The 25,785-nt window shown below is 43.5% G+C and overlaps 2 protein-coding genes across 6 annotated transcripts in view; one reads left to right on the forward strand and one right to left on the reverse strand.

Moving 5' to 3' along the window:
• The first annotated feature begins 3,780 nt into the window (after nucleotides 1–3,780).
• gbx2 (gastrulation brain homeobox 2) lies at nucleotides 3,781–9,292 on the forward strand. 2 transcript variants are annotated; one of them, XM_048978484.1, is made up of 4 exons: nucleotides 3,781–3,810; nucleotides 4,138–4,196; nucleotides 5,937–6,623; nucleotides 7,947–9,292. In XM_048978484.1, the coding sequence occupies exons 3-4, from the start codon at nucleotides 6,110–6,112 to the stop codon at nucleotides 8,465–8,467; spliced, it is 1,035 nt and encodes a 344-aa protein (XP_048834441.1). In that variant the 5' UTR covers nucleotides 3,781–3,810; nucleotides 4,138–4,196; nucleotides 5,937–6,109; the 3' UTR covers nucleotides 8,468–9,292. The 2 variants fall into 2 exon arrangements, with proteins under 2 accessions (XP_048834441.1, XP_048834440.1); XM_048978483.1 differs by lacking the exons at nucleotides 3,781–3,810; nucleotides 4,138–4,196 and having other exon boundaries at nucleotides 5,324–6,623.
• A 5,274-nt stretch (nucleotides 9,293–14,566) lies between these two features.
• Nucleotides 14,567–25,785, reverse strand: part of agap1 (ArfGAP with GTPase domain, ankyrin repeat and PH domain 1) — a 97,466-nt gene continuing 86,247 nt past the window's right edge. For all 4 annotated transcript variants that reach the window (XM_048978481.1, XM_048978482.1, XM_048978479.1 and 1 more), the window contains 2 exons: nucleotides 17,934–18,189; nucleotides 14,567–17,789 (listed from right to left, as the gene is read on the reverse strand). In XM_048978481.1, the coding sequence (XP_048834438.1) occupies nucleotides 17,565–17,789; nucleotides 17,934–18,189 (481 nt within the window). In that variant the 3' untranslated portion in view covers nucleotides 14,567–17,564. The remainder of the gene's footprint in view (nucleotides 17,790–17,933; nucleotides 18,190–25,785) is intronic.

Genomic DNA, 25,785 nt, shown 5'->3' on the forward strand with positions numbered 1-25,785 from the left:
TAATTCTCCAAAACGTAATTCTTCCTGGTAGCTCTTTGTTTAGTCTTTGAGATGACAAGCTATGGTGTAGAGTTCATATAGTGTCACATGGTATGTTATGATAACCCACAGGGGGTCTGAGTTCCTGGGTGATATGTGGACGATTCCCTGGGCTTACAGAGGGAGGCTGGTGATCGCTGGTAAAATGGATCCTTCAGCCTTTAACACTGTGGAAGAAGGAGATGACAAATATTCTCCAACATGAATTAGCATTTTTCGGTCAAGTTACTATGCGACCCTTAACGGGACTGATGGCATAAAAACATACTTGAAATCCCACAGATATTTTGAAAAGCTGTGTTTAAGCGACCATTTAAGGAGGAATCAGCTTTAAAATCACAAGCAGACTCGCTCAGACGAAAATACATTCTGTTTTAAAATACCACGATACATTAGTCTGGCTGTTGGCTACCGCCTGACCCGTTGGTATAGAAACAAGGGAAACGGAGGGATTTGATATAATGTAAAAAGGGTGGATTGTACAGAATAAATTATGGGTGACATTTAAAGCTAGATGAAAAGGTTGAAACTGAGACATACCAAACTAAATAACGTTGAATGGTCTGATGCTGGAGGCAATATTTCCAAATCCAATCTGTTTCCATAACTACATCCAAAAGCCAGAGAGACTTTTTAATTACTTTTCCAACACACCTATACTTTTCTCAGCCTGGACTCCGCTTTCGATAGACGGTGGAGATCCCAGTGCCATGCGGATTTTCACCATACTGCACGCATTTATTGGCATGTAAAGTGTTAGAATCACCTCATCTCCGTTACAGGTTACCATGACGAAAGTGGTAGCACCACCATCATGGTCTACCCTGTAACCACCCCGGACTGGCGTGATCGACCCTGCACCACCACGGAGGATGATAATCAACGCCGCACGACGACAGGCTTCCGTAATCAATGCTGTATCAGCAAGTGGTCGAGTAATAAATCATAATAGACCCTGTAACGTGTCTGATCCATGCAGATATCTGCAGGCCCTCCTGCCCTCCTGGACCGTGCACCTGACCTCCCCCTGCCCAGCATAACAAATGGTCATGTTCACTAGCACACAGGTTTAATTAAATCATATTCCAATCATAATGCGCGTTGTTAATTAAACTGGATAATTTATAAGTAGGAAAGAGGGTATTTATTAGCCGTGCTGGCGAAGTGATCCGGGGGTGTATTTCTGCACCCCCCCCCCCCACTATGTCTATCGATGCCCCCACATGATAGATAATGAGACAGTGCCTGCTATACTATTTGTCTAATGGCTGTGCAATTAAATTCCCTTGTAAATGACCCATGCCTCATTTCATCCTAATCTATGGAATTTTGATTGAATTCGTCAGCCCTAATTGAAAAATACTGCTATTTAATGTCTGAGCTGCAGTTGTGGATCAGCCTGGCTTTAATGAGGTACTGTCCCCATGACCCTGGAGAGAGAGCAGCAAAAACCATGCCCTTGATTTGCTTGAAAGGGAGGGGGCTGATAGAGGGTTTGCAGGGGGAGGTTAAAGCAGGGGGGGTTTTTTGGGGGGAGCTTGGGGATCTGGGGGACATGGAACTATGAAAGAAGCCGAATGCAGGGGGCTGAGGTTGGATGAAAAAATGAGGGAAATGCGGATTAAAATGTAGCATTTATGGAGAATGCAAAACACACAAAGAAACTATAGAAAATAAGACCAGGATCTGAGTCTGGAACTCATTCGGATTAATACAGGGTTCTGCCTCTAACTGCATTTGCCTTGGGGAACCGGCCATGCTGTCTGAACTTTTTCAGAGACCCTGGTGAATGCACCTTCATACCTTGGTGTGCAGGGTGTTCACCAGAACCTCCCCTGTCTTGCCTGAAAGGCAGTATATAGACATAAGAACCTTTTCTGCCCGTTCCACTGCATCTGGCCACTGCATCCGCCTGTGCACAGAAACTGGCGTCCCGAAAAAGGAAATGATCTCGATAAGCTGCCTCTGATTGGAACAAGAGGAAGGTGAAGCAGGTCGGCATGTGAATGGGCAGGTAGCAGCTGCCTTGAGACACTTGCACTTGCACAGTGATGCAGTATTTATGTGCTACACAGCAGCTCACACTGGCAGCTCCTCAGTACTGGATTCATCTCCATCGCAGCCGACTTTTCACGACCACGCAAACGTCTTCCATAAATAGTACGGGTCATTATTAACCCAGGGTTCCCAAACATGGCACAATGGTCATGGTGCCCCTTGTCCCAGATCGACGCGCAGAGCTGCGGGTCCCCCGATCTGTAGCCCAGCGAGGCTCCTCTTCCGTCTGGTCGAGACACATTCTCCTCCTCATCCGACTGAGATGTCAGCGATCACAAAGGCCTGCTTGTGTAAAGGAAAGGGTCCCTGTCAGACACACCGATTTGAAAGAAGAGTCCCTTTCACACGTCTCCTTTTCAACCTGCCCCGCTTGCAGACCAGAGCTTTGTTGGTGTGAGGGACCAAAACAGACTCCATGTGGCTTCCAACTCAGATATGTCTCCACTCTCCAAAAAAACAGCCCTTCTGCAATTGTGCAAAAGAGCCTTTTGACCAGTCTGACAAAGTTAGGCAGTGGATATTATCCCCCTTTTAATGCCCCCCCTCCACACCGATCCCATGGTCCTCAAGGAGGTCAAGGAATGGGGTTCGGCTGTGTCAAAGGAACCTCGCACAAGCGGGTCCAAATCTAACAAAGCATGTGAATCGCTGTGAACGTGGAAGGAGGCCAACCCCTTCAATTACAATGACCTCCCAAACGTGGGTGCACATTGAGCCAAGAACACCCTTAGCCTGATTATAACCCTGAACTTCCTAAATTTGTATTGACAATGAGGGAAGATACGGATGCGAGCCCAAGTGAGTAATACCCTACTAGATTCCGGGAAAAAATAACTCGCACTGCATGTTTATAGTCAGAAATCGTGAATGAGAATCTGTTACTTAACCAGTTAAAAGGCGGTAAGTAGATACATCAAATAGTGAAATCTTTAATTATGGTTCGGATAGATTCAGAATGGTTAGATTATGGGGAGATGACAGGGTGGGACACGTTAAAAATGTAAGCAGTGACATAAACTGTAAAGGGTCCGAAGTGTTGGGGAGCTCGCCATGAAGGCTGCAGTGAGGACAGGGGGCGTGTCCTAATCAGTGGGGTGGAGTTATTAGCTATTCAAAGCAGGCAGTGATTATTCAGTGAGGAGAACCAGTGAGCCACGCGTCAAATGGCAAAATCCAGCATGCTTGAATTAATAACGCTGCGTTGGGTGCAGCTCCTACATTGCACGCTCAGTACGTTTGCAAAGTGTGCAACGTATATTACTGGCACCATTAACATGCTATAAATTGCGTGTGTGCGTGACGCATGAAATTTGTGTTTGACGTGTGTCATTTATGCAGCTTGCGCGGTATGTGATTTATGATTTTACTCGAAGGTGGAGTCACCTTGTACAAAATTTAAAAGCTGTGCGAATATGACCATGTTGAAACAGTGGCGATAATGTTTGTAACTGATCTCGATTTGCACCCAGCTGTAATAGTGTCTGTTAGTCGTAGTATTTTCACATGGACACATTTATCTGTTATCGGTTTGCTCTTCGCACCAGCCAGATGTGTGTCAGCAAGACTTTCCATTGTCATGATGGGCCATGTAGGGTTTCTGTGCCAAGTTCATTAGAGTCGATCCAAACTGCCTCGTGTCCCCTATTAGCAGGGAGAATTTAGCGGTATCAGATGAGGACAATCAGATGTTTTATCATCCCGAGACTAATTAAGGTTCGTACAGAAGGTGCGATCTGATGACCGCTAGCTGTTTTCTAAATGTAAACCAGGGATCCGCTAATGTGATCCACTGCAGAATTCCAAACGGAATATAATGTCAGACCCAAGGTATTGAATACGGTCCTGTCCACATGGTCTCTGAAGAATCTAAAAATATTAGGACAATTTCACAGTGTGCCGGTGACAAAGGTTTAATGAAGTGTCATTTAGCACCAAACCACGTACAACACCTTATGGAGCGGTACCACATAATTATGCATCTGGCTACTCGACTAAACCGATGAGAATTCGATGTTAAAAGGCCTCATTGCTCTTTTTAAGGCGCAGCAGCGGGCTTTTCCGCAGGATCCTCCTGACCTAATGCAACTGATGCGAGGGAGGTAAGTCCCGGCAAGTGTCTCCAGGTATGAGACCGAAGTTTATTATGGGCCTTGTGGGTCGATCTTAGACGCGTCCGTGCCGATGAAGTGTCGGGGATAGTGCATTACCCAGCCGCGGGTCAGAGGGTAATGGTCCGAGATAAACCCGCGTCCAGAAATCATCATTAACGTCTACTTCAGGGAGATTTACCTCCAAAAGCAGTACCGTCTGATCGATGGCCGCATTAAAATCGATTTTCACTTTTATCTTCCAATTAAGTCCACATTTAGCTGTAAGGTTACGTTTTTTTGTGACAGTGTTGCTCCTGTAATCCCAAAGTACACACAGAGGATGCAGCGCTGTCAATAAGCAGTCACTGCAGATACTGCTGTTTGGAACCATAGGCTAATTTCCAAATAATTTCTTTTTCGTTGCCTTCATACGAATTACGAGTGTCAGTAAATGCAAACAATACAAACAATTTAATTTTACACCTCAGATAATAAAGATATTTATTTAATCACCATCTAGTTAAAATCACGTTTAAATATGTTATATTTATTTTCACGCCATGTTATTATTATTGTTTTGGAAAATTGGCACCTAAAATGAATACCACGACCACCGGACTATCCACAGAGCGCGTGGTAACAATAAACCAGTTATTAGTAAATGATATTATACTTTGAAACTAACACACAAAGGTATAGTTTCGTTAACGCGCAATCCAATCGATTGGATAAAAATAAGAAGTACTTCACCAAAATTTACTATCAAAGTATGTTGCTGTTGGTATCAGTATAATGACAGTTCGTATAAAAAAAAGTTGGGTGTGATTTAGGTTTTGAATCTAGAGTAAAATACACGCCTGAAGTGTAATTAAAATTGTCTTTTATAATAAAGCATATAGCCACATAAGCAGTACGCCGTATAGTGTACATTGGTTATTAATGAAAGTTGTGCAAGCCTATATTAGCCATTCACAGCATTTTAGCATAAGCCACTTAAAAATAATCCGAGATAATTTAATCAAAGATAAGTTCAGGATGTTTTACTAAATGCTATAATTATTTAAACTATTCAAAATTATTAATAATAGTTATTACTTTTCTGCATTATATTGTCTTTCGCTTTTGTTACGCTTCATCGTTTTAATGCGCAGGTCTCTAAACGAGTCAAAACTGAATGCAGGTCTTTGGGTTTGCGTTTATGGTGGCTTCCTTCTGTGAGGATAACATAACTGTTTGCAGTACCAAATAACAGGCGATGATTACCGAGATTGCGATAGCGTGTCCAGGGGGATTTATCACAACCTGCCCCAGAGCAGACAGGCGCTTTAACTGGGACCAATGGAGTGAGCAAGAACGGCGAGGGGGTGGACCCGGCGTGGGGAATAGGCGATTAAACAGAAGGAGCGCAATTCAAAACGCACCTCGGAGCCTGAGAGATCCTCCGGAGAGACTCCATTCGGCAGCAAGAGAAGCGACATCCGAGGCACCGAGACGGAAAGCGGCAGGGTTACGGATCGTCCTTGCGGGAGAATGACCATGGTGATACGGAGCGTTTGCAAGGCGCATTTTGCAAATCTGGAGCGCTAACATACAAACATAAAGGATTTCTTTTTATTTTGTCGGTGCGCGAAAGTCGGTAATTCCTCTGCCCCGTTTGATTTGCTTCTCTTCAACTCATCGCTTGCAGAGTTGTAAGGACGTTTCATCGTTTACTCATATCTAATAACGATGCAATTTCAATTGTTTCAGCTACACAGAAGCGGAGCCTTTAACCGGAGGATTAGGCTTTCGCGTTTATAGACCCTGTGGTGCATTAAACGCCATTTGAAGACTTGAGCAAAAAAAAAAAAAAAACTTTCCAGCGGACCTTACCGTGTTCTCCTGTCCCGTTTACTCAATCGAAATAATTGACAGCGGTGCTTATGAGCGCAGCTTTCAGCTCGTCGCTAATGATGATGCAGCGGCCACTGGGAAGCACCACTGCCTTCAGCATCGACTCACTAATTGGGGGTCCGTCCCAGCCCAGCCCGGGCCACTTCGTGTACACCGGCTATCCGATGTTCATGCCGTACAGGTCGGTCGTTCTACCTCCGCCCCCCCCGCCGCCCCCAGCCCTGCCACAGTCGGCGTTGCAAACGGGTCTCCCTCCATCACACCCTCACCACCAGATTCCCAGTTTACCTAGCAGTTTCTGCACCAGCTTGGCCCAGGGCATGGCACTGACCTCCACCCTGATGGCCACCCTGCCGGGCAGTTTCCCCGCCTCCCCGCAGCACCAGGAAGCGGCCAGAAAGTTTGGCTCTCAGTCGCTCCAGGCTGTGTTCGACAAAACGCAGGATATTCGGTTGGATGGAGAGGACGGGAAAACTTTCCTAAGCAAAGAGTCGGCAGTGCATCCCTCTTTCCAAGCGGTAGATACGACGCAGGCTTCTGTAGGTAAGATGTCGGAAGAGTCCCTCCTGAGAAACTTATTTACTTTTTAGTTGACTTCAGTCAAATTGTCACGAGACTCGCCTTATTGGACAAATGAAACGTGAATTTTTAAACTGTTTTTACATACGACATCCAAACGTATAGTTAAACATAGTCCTGATTTTTAACAAAAATATTATTATTATAGTTAAATATCATTATTATACATTTTAAATAAATCGCTAAAGGCCTACGTTAGACTAAACGTCTAAAATAATTTAAGAACAACAAATCCGTATAGTTCCGTATGAAATATGAATTATTATATCACTTTAGCAGAGAGTATTTATTAGCGGGAAAATCAATGTATTTGGAATGAAAAGGCAATACTAAAAACAAATAGGCTTATCCATGGCCACAAAGGGTTATAGAGTTAATTTCACTATTAGGATTTTAATCAAAGGAGCACAAAAATTATTTATGCAAAATTCGTGTCAAATTATTCACTGGAAACCTTTCAAACTAAATGTTCCCAGGTCTAATTAAGGTAACTGTTTTCATTTTTACATAACGTTGTCAAAAAGGCCGGGCCGAAAGCCTAAAGAAATTCAGTTACAGTTGATTCCCTTAACAAAAGCGTTAGTTAACAGCTCTTAACGAGCTTTTCAGTGAACTACGCCTTGGGGCAGACTGTGCTAAATGACTACATTAGCCCATTTTAACCGGGGAACCAGAAAACTGCCAGAGGAATTTGGGTGTCCATAAAAGAATAAGTAAAATCAAACGTCGATAAACCTCCTCTAGTAACATTTAAGAGAAGAAATTCAAACGACGTACGTTATTATGTAATAAATGTTTAAAGGCACTGCCAAGTTAAAAGCTGGGTTTTCACTGTAAAGAAGTGTGTCGAAATGGAAATACGGTGAAATCGGTGACCTGATATTCCGTTTATTACAGGAAGACGGAACAGTGTGTGAAAGTGATTGCAGATATATCACACAGCGGGTATATTAATTTATATAATTAACAGCACACAGTGCAATTCAATAAAAATTACGGTATTATCCTCGGTTTCGTGATATTTCGGTTTTTCGATGGGCTGGTGTTGTAAGGCCTCACCGAGAATACAGGTGGCAATTTTAGCTATTAATTAACATTTTGGCAGATTAATTAACAAAGATAGCAGTTTATGCACATAAATTTTCATTGTGTGTTGGGATGTTCAGATTAAATTTTGATCTGTGGGAAAATGCACAATTTAATATTTACCATCCGCCTGTGATGTAACATATGATCAATTTAGAGAACCGCAGAAATCCTAATTCTTGTCATGTGTTGTGTTTCTAGTCAGGACTCAGGGTAAGGATGATGGCAAGGACGATGAATGCATCAGGAAAGAGGAGAGTTTCTCCATGGATAGTGACTTAGACTACAGTTCTGACGAAAACGTGGCCGGTAACCTATTGGGTCAAAAGGAGGACGGCGACGCCAGCGGCGGGGTAGACGAAGGGGGTCACGGGCCCGGCGGCACCGGCGGAAGCACCACATCCACAGGAAAGAACCGGCGGCGAAGAACTGCGTTTACAAGCGAGCAGCTCCTGGAACTGGAGAAGGAGTTTCACTGCAAAAAGTACCTGTCTCTGACGGAGCGCTCCCAGATCGCACACGCCTTAAAGTTAAGCGAAGTCCAAGTCAAGATCTGGTTTCAGAACCGGAGGGCCAAGTGGAAACGTGTTAAGGCCGGCAACGTCAGCTCCAAAACCGGGGAGCCCTCGAGGAATCCCAAGATAGTGGTGCCAATCCCTGTGCACGTCAGCCGATTTGCAATAAGAAGTCAGCACCAGCAGCTAGAGCAAGCGAGACCCTGAATAGGTGTCTGTGAGACATTCAAAGGACCAAATGGAATTGCAAAAAGAATAATAATAACAATTAAAATTAAAAAAGAGCGAGGAAAAATGAATTAATTTAGAAGACGAAACATATTGTAAAAAGTATAATCATGGGTAAAGCTGCTAATATACGTATCAATTGGGAAATAAGAAAAAAAATATATGGGAAAATCAATTCGAAAGGGCCAAAATACAAGCAGATGTATAAAATAAGACTCAGCCTCGACTGTATTTTACCTTAAATAATCGCGAGGACAATAAGTCGACTAATCCGCTGACACATTTGCTACTGATTAGATGTATATATAAAGCAGAATATCAGTTCACAGAACGTGGGACCAAGCAGCTTAAAAAAAAAGAACGAAAATCAATGTCTGTACCTCCCCAAAAGACAGGATACCACGATTATTTGGTTTACAATGAATGTGTAAACTGCTAAGGAGTAGGTTAAAACTTGTCTGGAGCGTGTTATTTCGCAGTTGCAAAGCAGAGTGAACAGCCTTACACAAACGGAGCACTTTCGGTTTCTCACAAGCAGCGGTAAGAAAATTAAACAGGAAAACACGGATCCGCTGCTTTAAAAGCAAAAGAAGAAAAAAACACTTTACTGCTGTAAATTTCATGAAACTACGTGTTTAACATCGACGGGGTCATTTACTATCTTTTACTTCTAATGAAATATACGTTTTATTTGATTTTTTTGTTTGCATATATATTGATTTTGTACTTATTTGCATAATGACATTTTTAAAGTTCTGGAGCAAGCTTTTAATTTATTTCATGTTGTGCAAAGTAGTTAATATGATTTTAAGAGTACTGTGTGAATTAAAACTAAACAATAAGTAATTATGTAAACATTGTCTCAGACTGTATTATTATTATTATTATTATTGTTATTATTATTATTATTTCCCGTAGCGCATCTATCAAAAATTTACTAGACGACGTTTTTGATTTTCAGCATTGTAAAATTTGTCAGTTTAATGGTTATGGCATAATATTTCGGCTTCCCAGTCTAATCTGGAAATTACGTGTTTATTTCTCCACATCGCCAGTATTCAAAGGAAGCTCTTGCTGTAACGCGCAACCTTGATGCCCATTATATGCATGTAGGAATACGTGTTTTAATACCAGAAGGGTCCTGATGGCGGGGGTCTTTTGTCGGCCTTGATCACATGTGTCACCTTGCGCTGGACCACTTCTGGGTGGCTGCATTTAACCCCCGTGTCGTGTCTAAATCTCCAGTGACTCCAATCAAAAACAGTTGCTTGTCTCTGGCGTTTATGGTACATGACGCTCGGGGGAGCTGACATTCGTTTGGCGAAAATGTCGATGCAATTTTGAAAACAAGAATACAAGATTTAAGTTTGCTTCGCCGTGTGTGTGTGTGTGTGTGTATATATATGTATATACAACACACAGACACACACAAATATATCATTTAATGTTTTGCAATTAGGCTTCAAAAGAATCACAAACGTGCTCGCAGAGATCATATTAATATAAATCTAAATAGTTTCAAATTCTGTGGATAAATCAGAAATTGCTAACTAATATTAATAAAGAAGGACACTGATAGCAATTCAGGGGAAATGCAGTTTACTCTTATTGTAGCGCACACATAAACCAAGTGAACTTATAGCTGTATAGCCAATCGGCTAAAAATTGGTTAACAATTATATGTTAATGCCTGTCATATGAAGCTAAATTTGTACTTTAGGTTAACTTCATTTTTCACAATGGCACCAGGCTCGTTTTGCGCGAGATGTAGGTTACTGGGTCCGTATAATGTCCAATATCTCAGAGAAACCATTGACAGAGTGGTGTAATATTCACTCCCCCCCCCCCCCCCCCCCCCCCCCGTTAATAATGTCTGTAACAATTGTTATAAACGGCTTCATATCTGTGGAATATATTTAATTGGCATTTATATCATCGATGTAATTCGTTGAGTTAAATAGCTCCTTAAGTACCGCTATATGTTGTCAAAGGAATGAAATTGTGAGTGGTATTCTGCACTTAGTAAATATTCCGTGAAGCAATTTTAACAAAAACCTACGACAGATCCACTCATCACCTGCCACCCCGCACCCCCACCCCCCATACCCCAACCCCGAAATCCATGTGAAACCAATTTAAAATTATCTTAAATTTACACTTCGGAGCTGTTGCGAAGGCAATTTAATGTTTGCCCGGGTTGGTTACCGTGGTCACCTCCATATCACCCCCAGCATTTTTTTATAGGGCTACTAAGAAAAAGGAGGGTCCGATGCAAACAAGAATGCCAAGGGGATGGAGGGAGGGGGGAGCACCGGCAGCGGAGACGGCTGATCTTAAGGAGGGTTAGGAACGTTGGTAGCACATTATATGGGTATATAGGACAATATAAGCACAAGACTGTTTTTATATTACTTGTGTGTGTGTGCGTGTGTGTGTGTGTGTGTGTGTGTGTGTGTGTGTGTGTGTGTGTGCGTGTGTGTGTGTGTGTGTGTGTGTGTGTGTGTGTGTGTGTGTATGTGTGTGTGTGGGGGGGTTACTATATAAATGCTGTCATTTATGTTTACAGTTGTTATACAGTTTTGTGATTCTAAGCCAAAATTTATTACATTTTATTTCAGCAACAAATACTTCTTTTTCAAGATCAGAATGGAAACGCAGTCCTGCCTAGGAACGAATTGCTGTAATATTGATTCTCCCGACTATTTTTCCTTCTCTCAACTTAGCGAACAGCCTCGTCACGAGAGTCGCTATCCGTTCATTCCTGCCTAATACACGCGTGTAAAGACATACAGCAAGCACAGTGAACGCAATATACAGACATAATTTAGGCTAAACATTCAAGAAATGCATCGTAACACATTGTCAAATACAGACCTCGATTGTGCAGCTATAGCGTTGCAATTGAATATTGACGCGAAGGAGGCCGTAGAAAGACATGTTGCAACGGGGCGAGAGATGGAGCAAGGTGAGAGAGAGAGAGAGAGTGCGGGATCTGACAATTGCCTTAGCTCTAATGAATTTTTGTGCAAATTGTAATCAAGCCGGCCGTCTCGGATGGCTGATGAATGGGACCCAAGGGGAACGGCCGGGGCCTCGGCTTTTCACGCCAGCGTGTCCCTCCTGCACTAAATTAACAGCAACTTGTCTGAGCTTCAAATTAACTCCCAGTGATTAATTCGGAAGGAAGGCGAGCTTGAGAACAGCGTCGCCTAATAGGCGCTGGCTGGAGAGGGCTGCTGGAAATGAATACACTCGCATCAACGTAAACAGACGCACAATGCATATGTACCCACCACACCATCCACAACACACCATAACGCACCCAGACATTTATACCTATTGCATCATACAGGTATGTAAATTTAAACCTAGAAAAAAACACGTGTTTTTAGAGATTTTTTTAGAGAATTTTTTTGGCGATCAGGCAAATCAACTGAGATTTAAATTTAAATTAGACCAGATTACGTCATAAAAATAATAACGTGAAAACATTATTACTACTACTAAAACTACTACTTACAATACTACTTAAAATATTACAAGTTAATGTAAAATATTTTCATATTTATAGAATATGTCTGACATATTTGATATATATAAACTATATATATATAATATATATATTGAAATATATAAACAATATTATTATAATGATTATAATGATAATGATTACAATAATGCATTTTTACTACAATTAATTTCCGAACATGTATGGTACTATACGTTAAGGACGTGATGCTACAGAAAAAATTCTGGCATTTTAAAGATAATTTTGAATTTTAAGACAACTAAGGCAATCCCACTGAATGCCCTACAAATACATGTTTTAACAGTAGATTTACATAAGAGATTTTTACTTAATCAAACATAAATACTCATTGTGTATGCACATTTTGCGAACGTTGACGAAGGAATTGTAAATTATAAAACAAGGAATATGTCATTTTAACGTTCAAATTTGTAACTCTTTTTATGAGTCACATTTGAGTTTGCTAAATTAAAATTATTAAGCAAGTTAACAGTTAACATTCAAAAATAGTATCTCCATAAACACCTGCATTCTTTCCAGTGTTGCCGCCAAACATCAACAGATAAGCAGATATGACTTATTTTATAATCACGGTGTATACATGTCTTTCCTCAATCTTCTTCTTAAAGTTAACCAGCAATTATGTACTCAAATAAAATATGATACATATTTCACAATCACTGCAATGTGCCCACGATATGATTGTGATATAAATTACAGCTATATTATTACACTTTGATAAACAAGCTCATGAAAAACAAGCCACAAAGATACCTAGAAGATACCTGGCATTATGAATAACGATTCCAGGTATGTTATATAATAGAAATCACGATTTTTGTACATGTGTTTGTTTTTATGGAAAAAAAGTAGAGGATCTTCGACATTGTTTTACAATGATTTATCAGTACTGAGCGTATTTTCTAGCCACAAAGATACTGCTAAAGCCGGATGCAGGATGAATTGCGAGGTGTTTGGTGGGAAGCCATCAGCAGCGCATCTGCACCGACTCAGCGTTTCGCTAACGCTGGGTGTTATAAGTGGTATAAGAAAATCACAACAATCCGATGCTGAACTAGAAACAACTGGACAGCATTTCACAGAAATTATAACGAAGAGACTGTTATTTCCTTAGGAGGAATAGAAATAATTTAATCGCTATACTATCGGGTTCCAGTATATTGAACATAAGTGAGCGAGAACTTGCCCATGACTGCGAGCCGTACTAAAAAATACCACGCCGAAGAAGCGAAATAGCATGTCTTCAACATAGTTTAATAATATTTTATTAAACCAACGTGATGACTGATTGCCGTACGCTTATTTTGAGGCAGATCCATCTATACTTATGATTAACAAAAGCAAAACCAAATGGCTATTACACGCACTCAAAATTATATAGGCCTACTGTATATTTTATTTACGCGCTCTCTATACATACACACAAGTACTGAGGACATATAAAGGCTAAATATCAGGGTATCGCCAACGTTTTCCATTAAACCTGTGATAATCTCTCTGTAGTTATTACCACAATCAGGAAAAATCACGCTGTGCTCAGTGGGATAGGCCAGAATAATGACATTGCGCTGCGTACGAGACGGGATAGTCACACAGCGCTGGGTGAGCGCTTCATATCCGTGGGAAACGGAGACCTGAGAGATCGCAGTGCCTGTCTAATTCTGCCCTCAAAATTCCGGTAAATAAAGATGTACCAGATCAGGCCCTGTTTGCAGGATTGTCTTGTCTTTCGTCACGAGTTTGATGCCATAGATTCCACCATAACAGTCGGTCTCTGGAACAGCTGGGTTATGGGTTTCAATCCGAGGAGCTTCTCTGTTGTTCCTGCCTCATTCTTAGCAGCAGGGAGCCCGAGGGACAGTAACTGTACAACAAACGAAGAGGCCATAGATTGTAAGGAAGTTTGCAGCTGCTTCCTTTGTTATCATAGCTTAAAAGTTCCAACTGGATGTATAGGCATTAAAGAAACAGATATTTAAAGTAGTTGCAATTCTAGGATGGGTGGTCAAAACAGTTAATTGGAGGATTTTATTCTACTCGTGTTTAATTCATACAGCTGGGCAGAGTAGAGGAGAACGATTTACTGCCAAAGTGAAGCACAGCTCCATACTCCTCCATACCCCTCCGCCTCAGTCAGCCTCCACGGTGTGCCCACTGGCTTCCATCTCCCTCCACCCCTTCCTGAATGCTACATGTTGAAATGGGATTAGCCGGCCGTGAGCCCGTTACGGCCACTTGCAGCCGCAGGGGCTGTCCTAATGCCTTCATCCGCAGGCGGCTCCCGGACTGGGAGGTCACCCCTGCACTTTGGGCTTACCTGCCTTGGACCTGTCCTTTTCGCATTTAGTCCTCTCACACTGCATTTAAATAACTGCTCAAACTACAGTGGTATGTTACAGCACGAACAGTGAAAAGTTCCCCCATGGCCCTGAGATGCAACCCTTGCCATTTCTTAAACGTTCATCAAGGAGACAGAACCGCGAGAGATCATATGTTCAGGATTGGCTGTCAGAGTGAGGAGCCGGACGTCAAGAAGCATTATTTTCTTTATTGAAAGGAGACACATTACAGAAAGGTTTAATTTTTAACGCAGTTCTGTACAGATGACAAACGCAATAGAATAACAATAATAATAATAATAATGATAATCAGTAATAATACAGAACAAAAAAAAATAACTGACCAATATAAAACACAAATAATAATTTGGACACATTACAAACATAAATAATGGATCAGTAATCTGACTTTGGATGTACATTATGGATACTGACAGACAGGAAATGAGGTAATAAACATTAAAACAACAATTAAAATGTTGACTGCATTGTTAAAAGTTCTGCACATCTACGTCAACATAAGAAAGGATGGTGGGGGGGTGAAAGGAGGGGCACCTGGGGGACACTTCTTGGGTAGCAAAGTGTCCGCACACTGGAGGTTGCGGATAGGCTACACACTTCGTCGAGGGTCTTCTAACTTCCGCCTGCATCACCACCAAATCCAAAACAACTCCTGTCCTGAATCCCTGGTGAGGTCATGAACGGACATGGAACTACCTGGCATAATGGAACTTCCTGTTTTGGGGGTGGACCATCGTAGACTGGTAGCATCCACGATGTGGATGTGAGTTAGGGTCTATCACCAAACAGGCCACATGTTTAGTCACAAAGGGCCGTTTAAGAGGGCTCACCCTCCTCCCCCACACACACACCTATTGTATAGGGATCTACAGGGTGAGCACAGTTATGAAAAACAACTTTAAATACACAGGGGAGGCCGGCACTGTTCAGTTAATGCCGGACCTGCACTCTTTGCCAAAACCATGGACAGAAGCTGGAGCTAATGGGGACTTAGCCTGTAAGCTCTGAGACAGCATTCAGTTTTAAGACTCACCTCAAAACAACATAATGTTCCCCAAAACATCTGAGCAGTTCTGTCAGCTTCACATTCTGCTCCAATCACAGGCAGACAAGCGCTCAACACTCCCAAACCCTTCACAAGCCTATGCCTCAAATCTGCTGGCTGCTTGGCAATTCCCACACACTGCAACTTTCGATTAAGTCATTTTTAAACCACACCTTCAATCACGGAAGGGTGTCTTTCATGCTAAAAAAACAACTCACACTAGTGCCATTTTAAGAATATGCAACGGAAGGCGGGAGGAGGGGGGGGGGGGGTGGGGGAACAAAATATACAAAAAAAAAAAGAAAAAAAGGTCACTGAATTGAAGTCGGGTTACACAGATGTCAGGAAAAGGACAGCATTAACATGGGATGTCCATGAGCAGACTGACTGAACAAGAATGCAAAACTCAGCTTTAAATTAGGGACACTCAAACGCTAACTTCAACCCAAAATACTTTAAGGTTTTTTTATTTATATTACATCATCCTTGAAGTGTTTAGAAAAAAAAGGATGAGTAAGGACACATCAGTAGCCCAGAAGTCAGACCCGGAGAAGCCCTTTGCATGGTATAAAGGGTATTCAGGTACCAGAGTAAAAGAGTGGCATTTAAAGGAACCCAGACAAAGGGTGGAGGGGCAGGTGGAGAGGCGGGTGGAAGCTACACTCACAGCAAACAGGCAGGCTTCGCCCCTGTGGTCTGCCATGCTCGACCAGGCTGAGTTCCAAAAATGCAGTTCTCGTGAACTGTCCGTGCCACTTCTGTAGTTTGTCATTAAAAGAAAAAAAGAAATCCTGACACCAGTCACCTAGGAGCTCTTAATGGAGTAATGGGAGATTTAAATCTGGAGTAAGGGTGGAGTAAATATGGAGCAGAGGAGGAACAGAAGAGTAAAGGGAAGTAGAATACTAAGTGAGGGGTAAAGGGGTAAAGTTGAACAATAGTATGGAGCAGTATAGGAGGTATAAGGGAGTAGTAAAGAATAATATAAGATGAGTAAAAAGAGAGAATAGAAGAGAAGTAAAGGAGGAGAGTAAAGGCCTTGTAGGTTTGCTGCTGGTGAACTTATGGCTGCAGAGCAAAGCTGACTTTCCACAAGTCTCTTTGGGAAACTGGGGCTCTAATACTACAGGATTACAAAAGTTTCCCACCCAGATCTACAGACTGGCCTGAACATTACGTCAAAGGGAGAAACGCTTCCTCTCTGACTTTTCAGTAAAGAAATGTGATCAGCAAAGAACAACAGCATTATTATTCTTCTTATTATTATTACTACCAGTTGGGAAGAACAATAACAATAATGTAACACAATCCCTCTCTCTCATGGTGGTGGAGAGGCGTGCCTGACAGAGCATCATGTGTAGTGAGAACAGGGTCCCAGAACCTGGAACTCAGATTGGGTCTGAGTGCTGAGGCTCTGACAGGTGACAACAGGGTCCAGTCCAGCGGGACCAAGCATTGGGTACATGACGATAAGGACACAGAGAGCGTCCCGCCCACATTCAAACACAAACAAAGTGGTTAATCATGCACGCTGACTCTAGAAACACACGACTTCCCTCTACAGTTTGCTTACCATGTATTGTTAAAATCAAAGAATTTAAACAAAGACTTTATAATTTAGTCACTTCTACTGAGGAAAAACATTGCTTGGTGTTTTTTTTTTTTGCATTTTGTCATGAAAAAGTCATAAAATGGTGGTAGGGGTTATAAAGGGTGTGGGGAGGGTGTAATATTAGTCACTAGTTCTCCATAGTACATGCTACAGGTGGCACTATTTATACTCCCAGACTCCACAAGTCTACCTGTGGGGGGGGGGTGTTGGGGTTAAAGGAACAGGATGGGGATGGGGGCACCTGACCCTTGAGTGAGACAGGAGCAGGACTTGGGGGGGAGGGGGGGCAGGCACATGGGGCTGAGCCCAGAGGCCCACGAGGATGAGACCCATCAGTCCCAGTAGCCATTGGGAGAGATTTACAGGCGGTTTGATCACACACTGCTCTGAGGTTCCAGCAGCGTCATCGTAGTGTTTCCTGAAGCCATCTACTGCTCTTGATTCCTGGTGATGCAGACCCCTCCTCCCGGGTGTGAGGTCTGTGGAGACGCAGCAGATGGGTGAGGGGCTCAGATGACCGTCGGCATGCGGCCGGAAGCACTGCCTATGCTGCTGCAGCTGTTGTTGCGGTTGTTGTTCTTTCGGGCGAGGTTGGGTGTGGCCATGAGAGCGAAGCGCTCGTCAGGGCAGCCGTACTGAAGCAGCGTGTCCACACACTCCTGGCTGGCCGCCTGCCGAGCGTATGCCAGCGCCGTATTGCCGTGGGCGTCCCGAGCCATAGGATCGACGCCATACTGAAATGGAGAAAGGCGTTAGGACTTGCTCTTGCACTTTGGGAAATGTAATAAACCAAAAGGCCAAGTGAGGACCAGCTCCACATTGTATGAGAGCTCAGACCTGGCTGAGCACCTACTACACGGATGAATGCCGACTCTTACCCAGATGAGGAGCTGAGCTAAGACTACATTGCCCTTCCGGCAGGCCAGGTGCAGTGCTGTGCGTCCATCGCCTTCCCCACACGTCTGATTGACCTGCTCCCGTGTGCCATGGGCCAGCAGTAGGACCACGCTGGGGAGGTCCTCTTCGACCGTGGCCCTGAGCAGCTGCTGACCCAGAGGGAGCTCGTGGTTCGGTAATGCTGCCACAAACAGCCTCTGCTCGTACTTGGCCCGGATCCAGCGCTCCCGCTCCTCCCTAGAAAACACGATGAGGGTCATTCTCAGTTCTACAGAGTGCGGAATGGTGGCGATTAAACCGTGACCAACAGTTTCAAGTAGGGCTATAACAGCACACAAAACTGATGGTGATTCGGCACAAACCTTGGTTTTGGGTTCACAGTTTGGTGCAATTTCAGTACAGCAGACAAAACAGAATTTGTTCTGAAACTATTAAAACTACAAACGAATGTAGGAACAGCTGTAAGCAAAAGGCAATGCATCTGTCAATAACAAAACCTAAGTGATGTTTATTTGCAAATTGTGAAAATAAATATGTAAAATAAATACAAATATCAACAACACAACATAACACAACAGAACTAAATCCTTTGATCTCTACTAGTGAGTATAGTCACATATCTGTAGTGATATAGCTGAAATTAGATTTTTAGTCCAGTCTGAATTTCCTGGTAAAAGCACTTTAAACATCATAGGGAGACTAAATTGCAGAGCCCGTGTCTGCCTTTCATTCGTTTCATTGTGCGTACCGAATAGTACGCAATGAATATGCATACCTTTATAGTTTGAGTGCCAGGTGACAGCATTACTGCATCTTAGATCTGCGATTTATTATATGAAAACTTACTTCCTCTGTGGAGTGAGTAAGCAAGCCTTGTTGTGTTTGTTTGGTGCAAGGCGAGCGGGGAAGCCCAGTGACGCGGCAGCTTCCTCCCCTCGGCATGAGCTTGGCTTCGTAGAGCACTAAGCTCCTTCTAATCCCCACAGAGTAAACACTGCCTTTCACTACAGCTGGGATTAGTTGTGCCTCAGCTCCTGTAACACGTGGAATGACCCTGAGCTGCCCAGGGCCAAATGAGGGTATTGAGCTGTTCTGCGAGATGCTGCCGGCCCCAGGAACCAGCACGATGAGCCAGAAGGTCCTTCTCTTGCCTCACTGAGGCCTTCTGCACTCGTTTAAAGGCCACAAGCGTTGACCACTCCATTAGGCAGAAAGCCCTCTCTTAGTCCATCATACAGCACTTGCTATAGTAAACTGGTTTATAGTCTTCATAGCATTTGGTGTTTATGGTCCATGTATTAGTAGTGACGAGATCTTAAGAATTTACTGGAAGGCCACTACCTCTGGAAATTTCCAGTGCTGTGTCTGGAACACAATAAGAAGGACAAAGCTAAGAAGGAAGCCTTTATAGAAGCAATTATAGGCCAGCCTTTCATGGTCTAAAGGCTTTAGTGGAGATAACGTTTTATCAGGGGGAAACTCGCACTAGCGATGTGGCAGAGCACTGTCCCAGAGGATCAATGCCCCCCAGGGTTCGATTCCAGGGTGTCACCACCTTTAATCACATACTGAGCCAGATGTTGACCATGAAAATATATCCCACACTATTGCAGACTGTGTGTTACAGTTTGTTGTGGCACAGCAAAGTCAGGGGAACGTTGTCTTTCTATATCACAGCACATCACCCCTGACTATCACACCTTCCTGACAGCTCTGGAGTGCAGCAGGAATGTCACGCTGAGTATACCTCCTTGTCACGGTCGTGTCTGCAAATCTCACTCTTTAAATGTGTATGTGGTCCTTTTAAGACTGGAAAAAGAAACACCAAATCCTGTCACTATCTCATATCCTCATAGCATTTAGGCAGGATTTGGTAGTCCGGGTCATGACAGACAACCACAGGGATCCACAGACCATTAGAAAAAATAAAAAAGGTGCCTGACCCTGGATGGGACCCCAGGAAGGTGCTTGGATCTTTCCAGCTTCGCCTCATGGACGCAGCTTATGGGAGACAGGGTGCATTTCCAATGAGTTGCCCCTAACACAAGCAAAAACAGCTGGCCACTTCTCCTGCCCCCCCCAATCTTTCAGGGGGGCACTGGGGCAGGAAGGGAAGGGGCGGGGGGCACAGTGACTGCTCCAGTGAGACCCAGCAGCATCTTATTACCTCTGGCCCCAGGGGGAGGGACGTGGGGGGGCTAGCAGCACGGAATGTCCCGGGGGTCTTCCTGCCCGTCCTGGGGAGAGTAGGGAGGCTGGGCGGAGGGGCACGGACCAGGGCCCCTCAACAATGTGGGGGTGGGGAGGGGGGTGTGTTTGAATGGGGCCGGGAGAGGAAATGCTCTCACTTGAGTGCCTCAGGCACGCATGCCTTCCTGCTGGCCGCTGTTGCCACTGTCGACACATGCAGACCCTGTGGAAGGGAGCGACACCGCGGATATTTGCCCAGTTAATTACAGCTGCGGCGGGAACTGCAATGGGAAGCAGGAGGGGAAAAAAGGAGGAAAGGGGGAGCGGGGAGCCCAAACAAACCGTTAATAACAAACGCTCTGCACGGTGGCGGTTGGAAAAACTGGCCCCTATGGGAGCGGCTGCATAGGAACAGGGCAGATTTCATCAGGATCCCGCCGTTACATTTCATTTAATGGCAGAAAGGACTAAGGGGATTGTTTTGGGTGGTGATTTTGCCAACACACAGAGCAGCCTGTGACAACAGCAATTTGGAGGGGTTAAATAAGAGCAGATTAGCTGTCAGTCACTGGCAGGACGGCACTGACAAGCCCTTAGAAAAGACTAAATGGGTTTGACAACTGCTCCCCTGTAAAGACTCATCAAAGTGCAAATAAAAGGCTTCCTCATTCTGTTATCTCCACAGAGAAATGAAACCTAGAAGATACCAAAAAACTACATACCGAGCAAATAAAATCTAGTAGGGAACATGTACACAGTTACTGGAGATTCTCTCTTCTACACAGATGACTGACATTATATGCAGATACACTCAGAGCACTAGGTTAAATTAACAGCTTGTCCAAGCTCAGCAAAGAGACAAAACTGAAAGCTAATAGCGACCTGAAGTGGTGGAGGTTAAAGGGACTGATGGTTGTCCTGCGACACCTTCTTAAAAACACTCTCATAACAAACCCGTGAAAAGACTGGTCTGTAACATTGCCTTCATAATCACATACCATGTTATGGTTTTTTTTTGTTAACAAAGTTGAGAGTGACCCAGTCACTGCCGGACACAATTAAAAAAATTACTGAACTGTACAGAAAGCAGACAGGGCCAAAACGTAATTCAGTTCTGTTGTACGTGTACATTTTTAATCTGTATTACAAGTGATACAGATTAATATTAATTTACACTGAATTAAAACAACATGAATTTCTCTGCCTGTACTAAGTTACAGCTATGATAAAAACATTAACATAGCCTAACTAGTACTCACTGAGATTTTTTTTAATGAAATATCCAGGGCATCAACACTGCCCCCAATGTAGCAATAATACTGCTAGCCACACTAAATAGAGTTTTGCTATTTTATCACAATAGTTTAACTTTGGTTTATTTTGTTTTTTAAAAAAAAAAAAAAAGATTTCAAATTTGCAAATTGTGCTAAAGTTTCTGCCCTAAAAGGCATGTTGACAGCGGTTAGTAGGAGTGGTGATTCTGTAACAGGAGAGGTGAGAACTGCAGCCGGCTTAAAGAAATGTACTTAAACCTGCAGCGTGTATAGGTCCTTGGTCCAAATTGTGCTCCTGTTTACATTAGGCCGTATGGCCAATTCAAACACAGCTGACTGGTACAAGGAATATCTAATCGACCCTGCTGACCGCAAGCAAACAAAACTAACCAATTAAAAAAAAAGAAAAGAATTTTTTCCCTACTGTATACAAACTGTTCAGTACTAGTTAAAAAAAAATGTCTGATTTGGGTCTTGAGAGAGTGTGTTCTAAGGATGACCATTTATTAAACTGGTGGTGACAGCTGCAGAAGGTGTTTGTGTGTGTGTGTGTGTGTGTAAAAGAGTAGAAAAGTGCACATAACTATCTGTGCCCCATCAACTTAACGTTCTCCTGGCTCAGTTTGCTCCAGAAGACACATCTGACACGTCGCTTGTCCAGGGGACAGCCTGAAGGTAAAACATGATGCTCGAATATTCATATTTCATTATTCATATTTAGCTTATGAATATGCAAATGATCCTTCCTGCCAACATACACGGAAATGGGCTGCAAACGAACTTCCTAATTTCCCCTAAACACTATCTCCTACTTGTGGTACTACCTGGTGCTCTTATATAAAGGTTTAAATGTTTCTCCCTGAACTGTGAGAAAACTTTACCTTTATATCTAGGCTAAAAAAAGCAAAGTATATGCATTATTTGTACTTTTGAAATACCTTAACGGTACAAAATGATGGCAGATAAACCTGCAATGTTTTTTTCACTGTTCACTCCACGCCCTTAACCACAAAGCTGGCTAATGCATATGAAAGTAAGATGTTAAATCAGCTACATAAATAGATGAATTTCAGCTCAACTTTCCACTTAGACTCTTGATGCATTTCTAATGTCGGCTGTAATTTTACCACAAAAAAAGTCAGTGTTGTACTGAACAAAGCTCTGCGTTAATAAAGAATTATGAGTCAGGGCAGAGGCAGAAATTAAATCCACTCAGATCCACTTCATTCCCGTACCCCCACCCCTTTCTTTTTGGCTAATTATAACATTAATTTAGCTCATTAGAAATCCTCCTGACTTGCAGGTAATGAGGTCTGACAGGCTAAATCTGTCAAGCGGGCAGATCAACGTCACGGGTGTACAGTCACCTCAGACTCATTTTGCATTCACCGCGGACAGGCTGTGGCGGCTCGCGGTGCAGGCCAGCCAGCGGCAGCGGCGGCTCACACCGAACGAGAGGCAGGTGCCTGCTGCAGTTTAGCAAAAAAGAGAAATTTCCGGAAATTTTATTTTAGAAATTTATTTTTCCCCAAGTTTTGCTTCCTCCCCTGCTCTCATATACAGAAACAGAGTAATGCAATATGAAGTCAGATCGATGGACCCTGACTGACAGGCTCATCCAGACCCCGCTGGGATTGTCTCCGCCTGGACCTGAGATATTGCTAAACTGGTTCCACCTTCCTTTAAGAAAAGGAAAAGTATGAAATTAGCTACACCCCACAAGTTAGTCATTAGTTGCCCTTTGATGGACATAGATAATTAAGCTTAGTATTTTTTTGTATTTTAATTCGCAAGCTCATTTGACAGCATCCTGACCCAGGACACACCCCAACAGCTTGACTGGAGCAAATAGGCGAAGCTGATGGGAAAGTCCGTCAGCTGCATCACAGTGCTGGGGCTGTGTCATGGAAATAGAGGGCAAAGGTCACTCTGTTGGGGGGGGGGGGGGGGCATCACTGGGCAGAACAGATCCCTCATAACAAGTAGGTGCTTGCAAATACAAAATGCAAATACAAAATGCTGTCAAGAGTCTGCATGTTAAATTGATTTCAGAAAACTCTCCCCAAGATCACAGAAAACACATTTATAACCAATATGATACATCCATCATTCAGAGGACAGGAATCCAGTAAGTACTTCACATTATTCAGGAATAGATATGATACTGGGATGCAGAAGGTTTCCCAGCTCCAGGTGTCCACCTGCATCCAGTTAGCAGCAAGGCATTTTCAGCTCATTCTCACTCACTTCATACGGGCTGCATGACATTTTCATAAGAGCATTTTAAAGGAGCTCTGTAGAAATGTTGATGATCAGTTACTCATAAATCAAGCCCTTCCTCAGCTAGCTGTGGCTTTGCAGTACCATGCATATATATGTAGCCATCAGGGTCTGAACCAATTTAAAAAAATAAGTGGGAATTTTACACTGATTTGTGGAACACACCAATTACAGTAGCCTGGCCCAATCCACACCGACCAATGAACTGGGCAGGAGGACACGCACACACATTATTTATTGTTATTAAAGTGGAAATGGCGTCAGCGGGGAAGTAGATAATCCGGAGCATAAATCTGCCCCTTAGCTTTTGCGGCTCGTATTAGCATAGCTAGTCAGGGGCCTGTGGGGGAGAAGGCCGAGCCCATCTCCTGTCAGCCCCTTTAATGTCAATAGTAAATTGGGGACCTTGTTAACCTAGTAGGGACATGATTACAGGCAATAGCGAGCAGTCATGTAAAAATGATATCTATTAGGCTAATTTAATCAAGTAGTCCTTTTACAGATGAATTAGAATGTAGAAGCCAATTATTTTAAACATTTAAGCTGCACTAGCTGACAGGGCTGCTTAAAATGCAGCCAATGGGTTCCCACCTATCAGGAGACCGAAGATAATAGTGCTGGAATGACAAGCAGAATCGGGTAGCTCCATGGCCCTAACAACGCTGACCCTGCCCCCCAGAGAACACCTCCTCCTGGAGACGGGCAGAAGACGCTCATTAACGGTTCCATGCTTGCTTACCGATGCTCAGGTGCTACCCAACACAGGCGCAACCTAATACACTGAGACAGCCTGACACACCGACACCTTTGGAATGACTGACACTGCCAGAACGATTGAAATGACAGACTGCCCAGCTCACACGTGTGTCCTCGAAATTACTGAGACTGCCTGACACAAACTTACTTGATGTGACTCAGACTGCCTGACGTATAAACATTCTCGATGTAACAGATTCCCTGACATACAGATGCTCTAAACTGAAAATGGACACCAGATGTTTTCTGAATGACTGACACTGTCTGGAAACCTGATACTGTTACATCTCAGACTGTGCTCTTCACAAATATAAAGCTTTTATTAACGGTGACATTTTCCTTATCACACGACCCAAGATATCCTCCATGCAATACGTAACTTTCATATGTAGAAGCAGGCAAAAATCTTAAGTACAAAATAGTGTATGAATATCATGTGATTAACATTCACCGAAAACAAACTGCAACCCACAGCCAGGTATGTATTTTAAAAAGTTCTCTTCCCTGCATCATGAACTCAGCTTCAATTGCAGCAAGGATACTGCTGAAGAACAGTGTCACTATGAATAAAATACACCCACTGAAAACAAGCGTGTCGCACGTCACACGCCTGCGGGCACTTAGTCAGCCTGGGGGGGTGGGGGGGCATGACACAAGCCTCATTAATGACCCACTGGCCCCAGCTGTAAGAACCAAGCCCCGGATAATTAATTCAATTAGCCGGCAGAGGAGGGTAGGAAAAAAAAAAAAAGAGATTGTGTGTAATTAACTGCGAAGGGAGCGATCAGTGTGGGTCCAGCTCAGAGGCCAGGGCAGGCAATGGGACATGTCGACCCAGAGGAGACCTGGATCACAGCTAACAGGGCGGCCAAAGGCTCTCCTACAGCAAAAATCAATACTTTGGGAGTGCGGCTCACCACTGTGGTAACCCAACACATACACAGACATGCAACCTCAGTGAATACACCGATGACTTCAAAACAAACATGTACAGACTGACTGGCTGAGAGGACAGGATTTACTAGCTATTCATCTGCATGGAAGGAGAAATGTGGATATCAAACACGGCCAGTATGAGCAGCGAGGTCGAGCACAGATGACACAACTGCATAAACGACGAGCAGACTTCATATGACTGGGGGGAGGGGGGGGGGGTAATTACATCAGGGAACCTCTCTCTGCTCTCCACCCCCACAAATGGTCCCCAGGGCCCAATAGCTAGCATGGCTTTTGGGGGGCCGACACCTGCACCCCAGGCCAGATTAAAAGCCTCTTCTCATTTTTACCCATTTAATGTCACGTTTTCTCCTGAAAAAAGAGAGACTAATCTCAG

This window comes from Brienomyrus brachyistius, chromosome 16 (assembly GCF_023856365.1).
Source record: "Brienomyrus brachyistius isolate T26 chromosome 16, BBRACH_0.4, whole genome shotgun sequence".
Lineage (NCBI taxonomy): Eukaryota > Metazoa > Chordata > Actinopteri > Osteoglossiformes > Mormyridae > Brienomyrus > Brienomyrus brachyistius.

Bases quoted from the DNA above. Each gene is read 5' to 3' on its own strand.
- gbx2 (XM_048978484.1), top strand. From the start codon at position 6,110: ATGAGCGCAGCTTTCAGCTCGTCGCTAATGATGATGCAGCGGCCACTG. The intron at 6,624-7,946 runs GTAAGATGTCGG...TTGTGTTTCTAG, and splicing joins TACGACGCAGGCTTCTGTAG to TCAGGACTCAGGGTAAGGAT.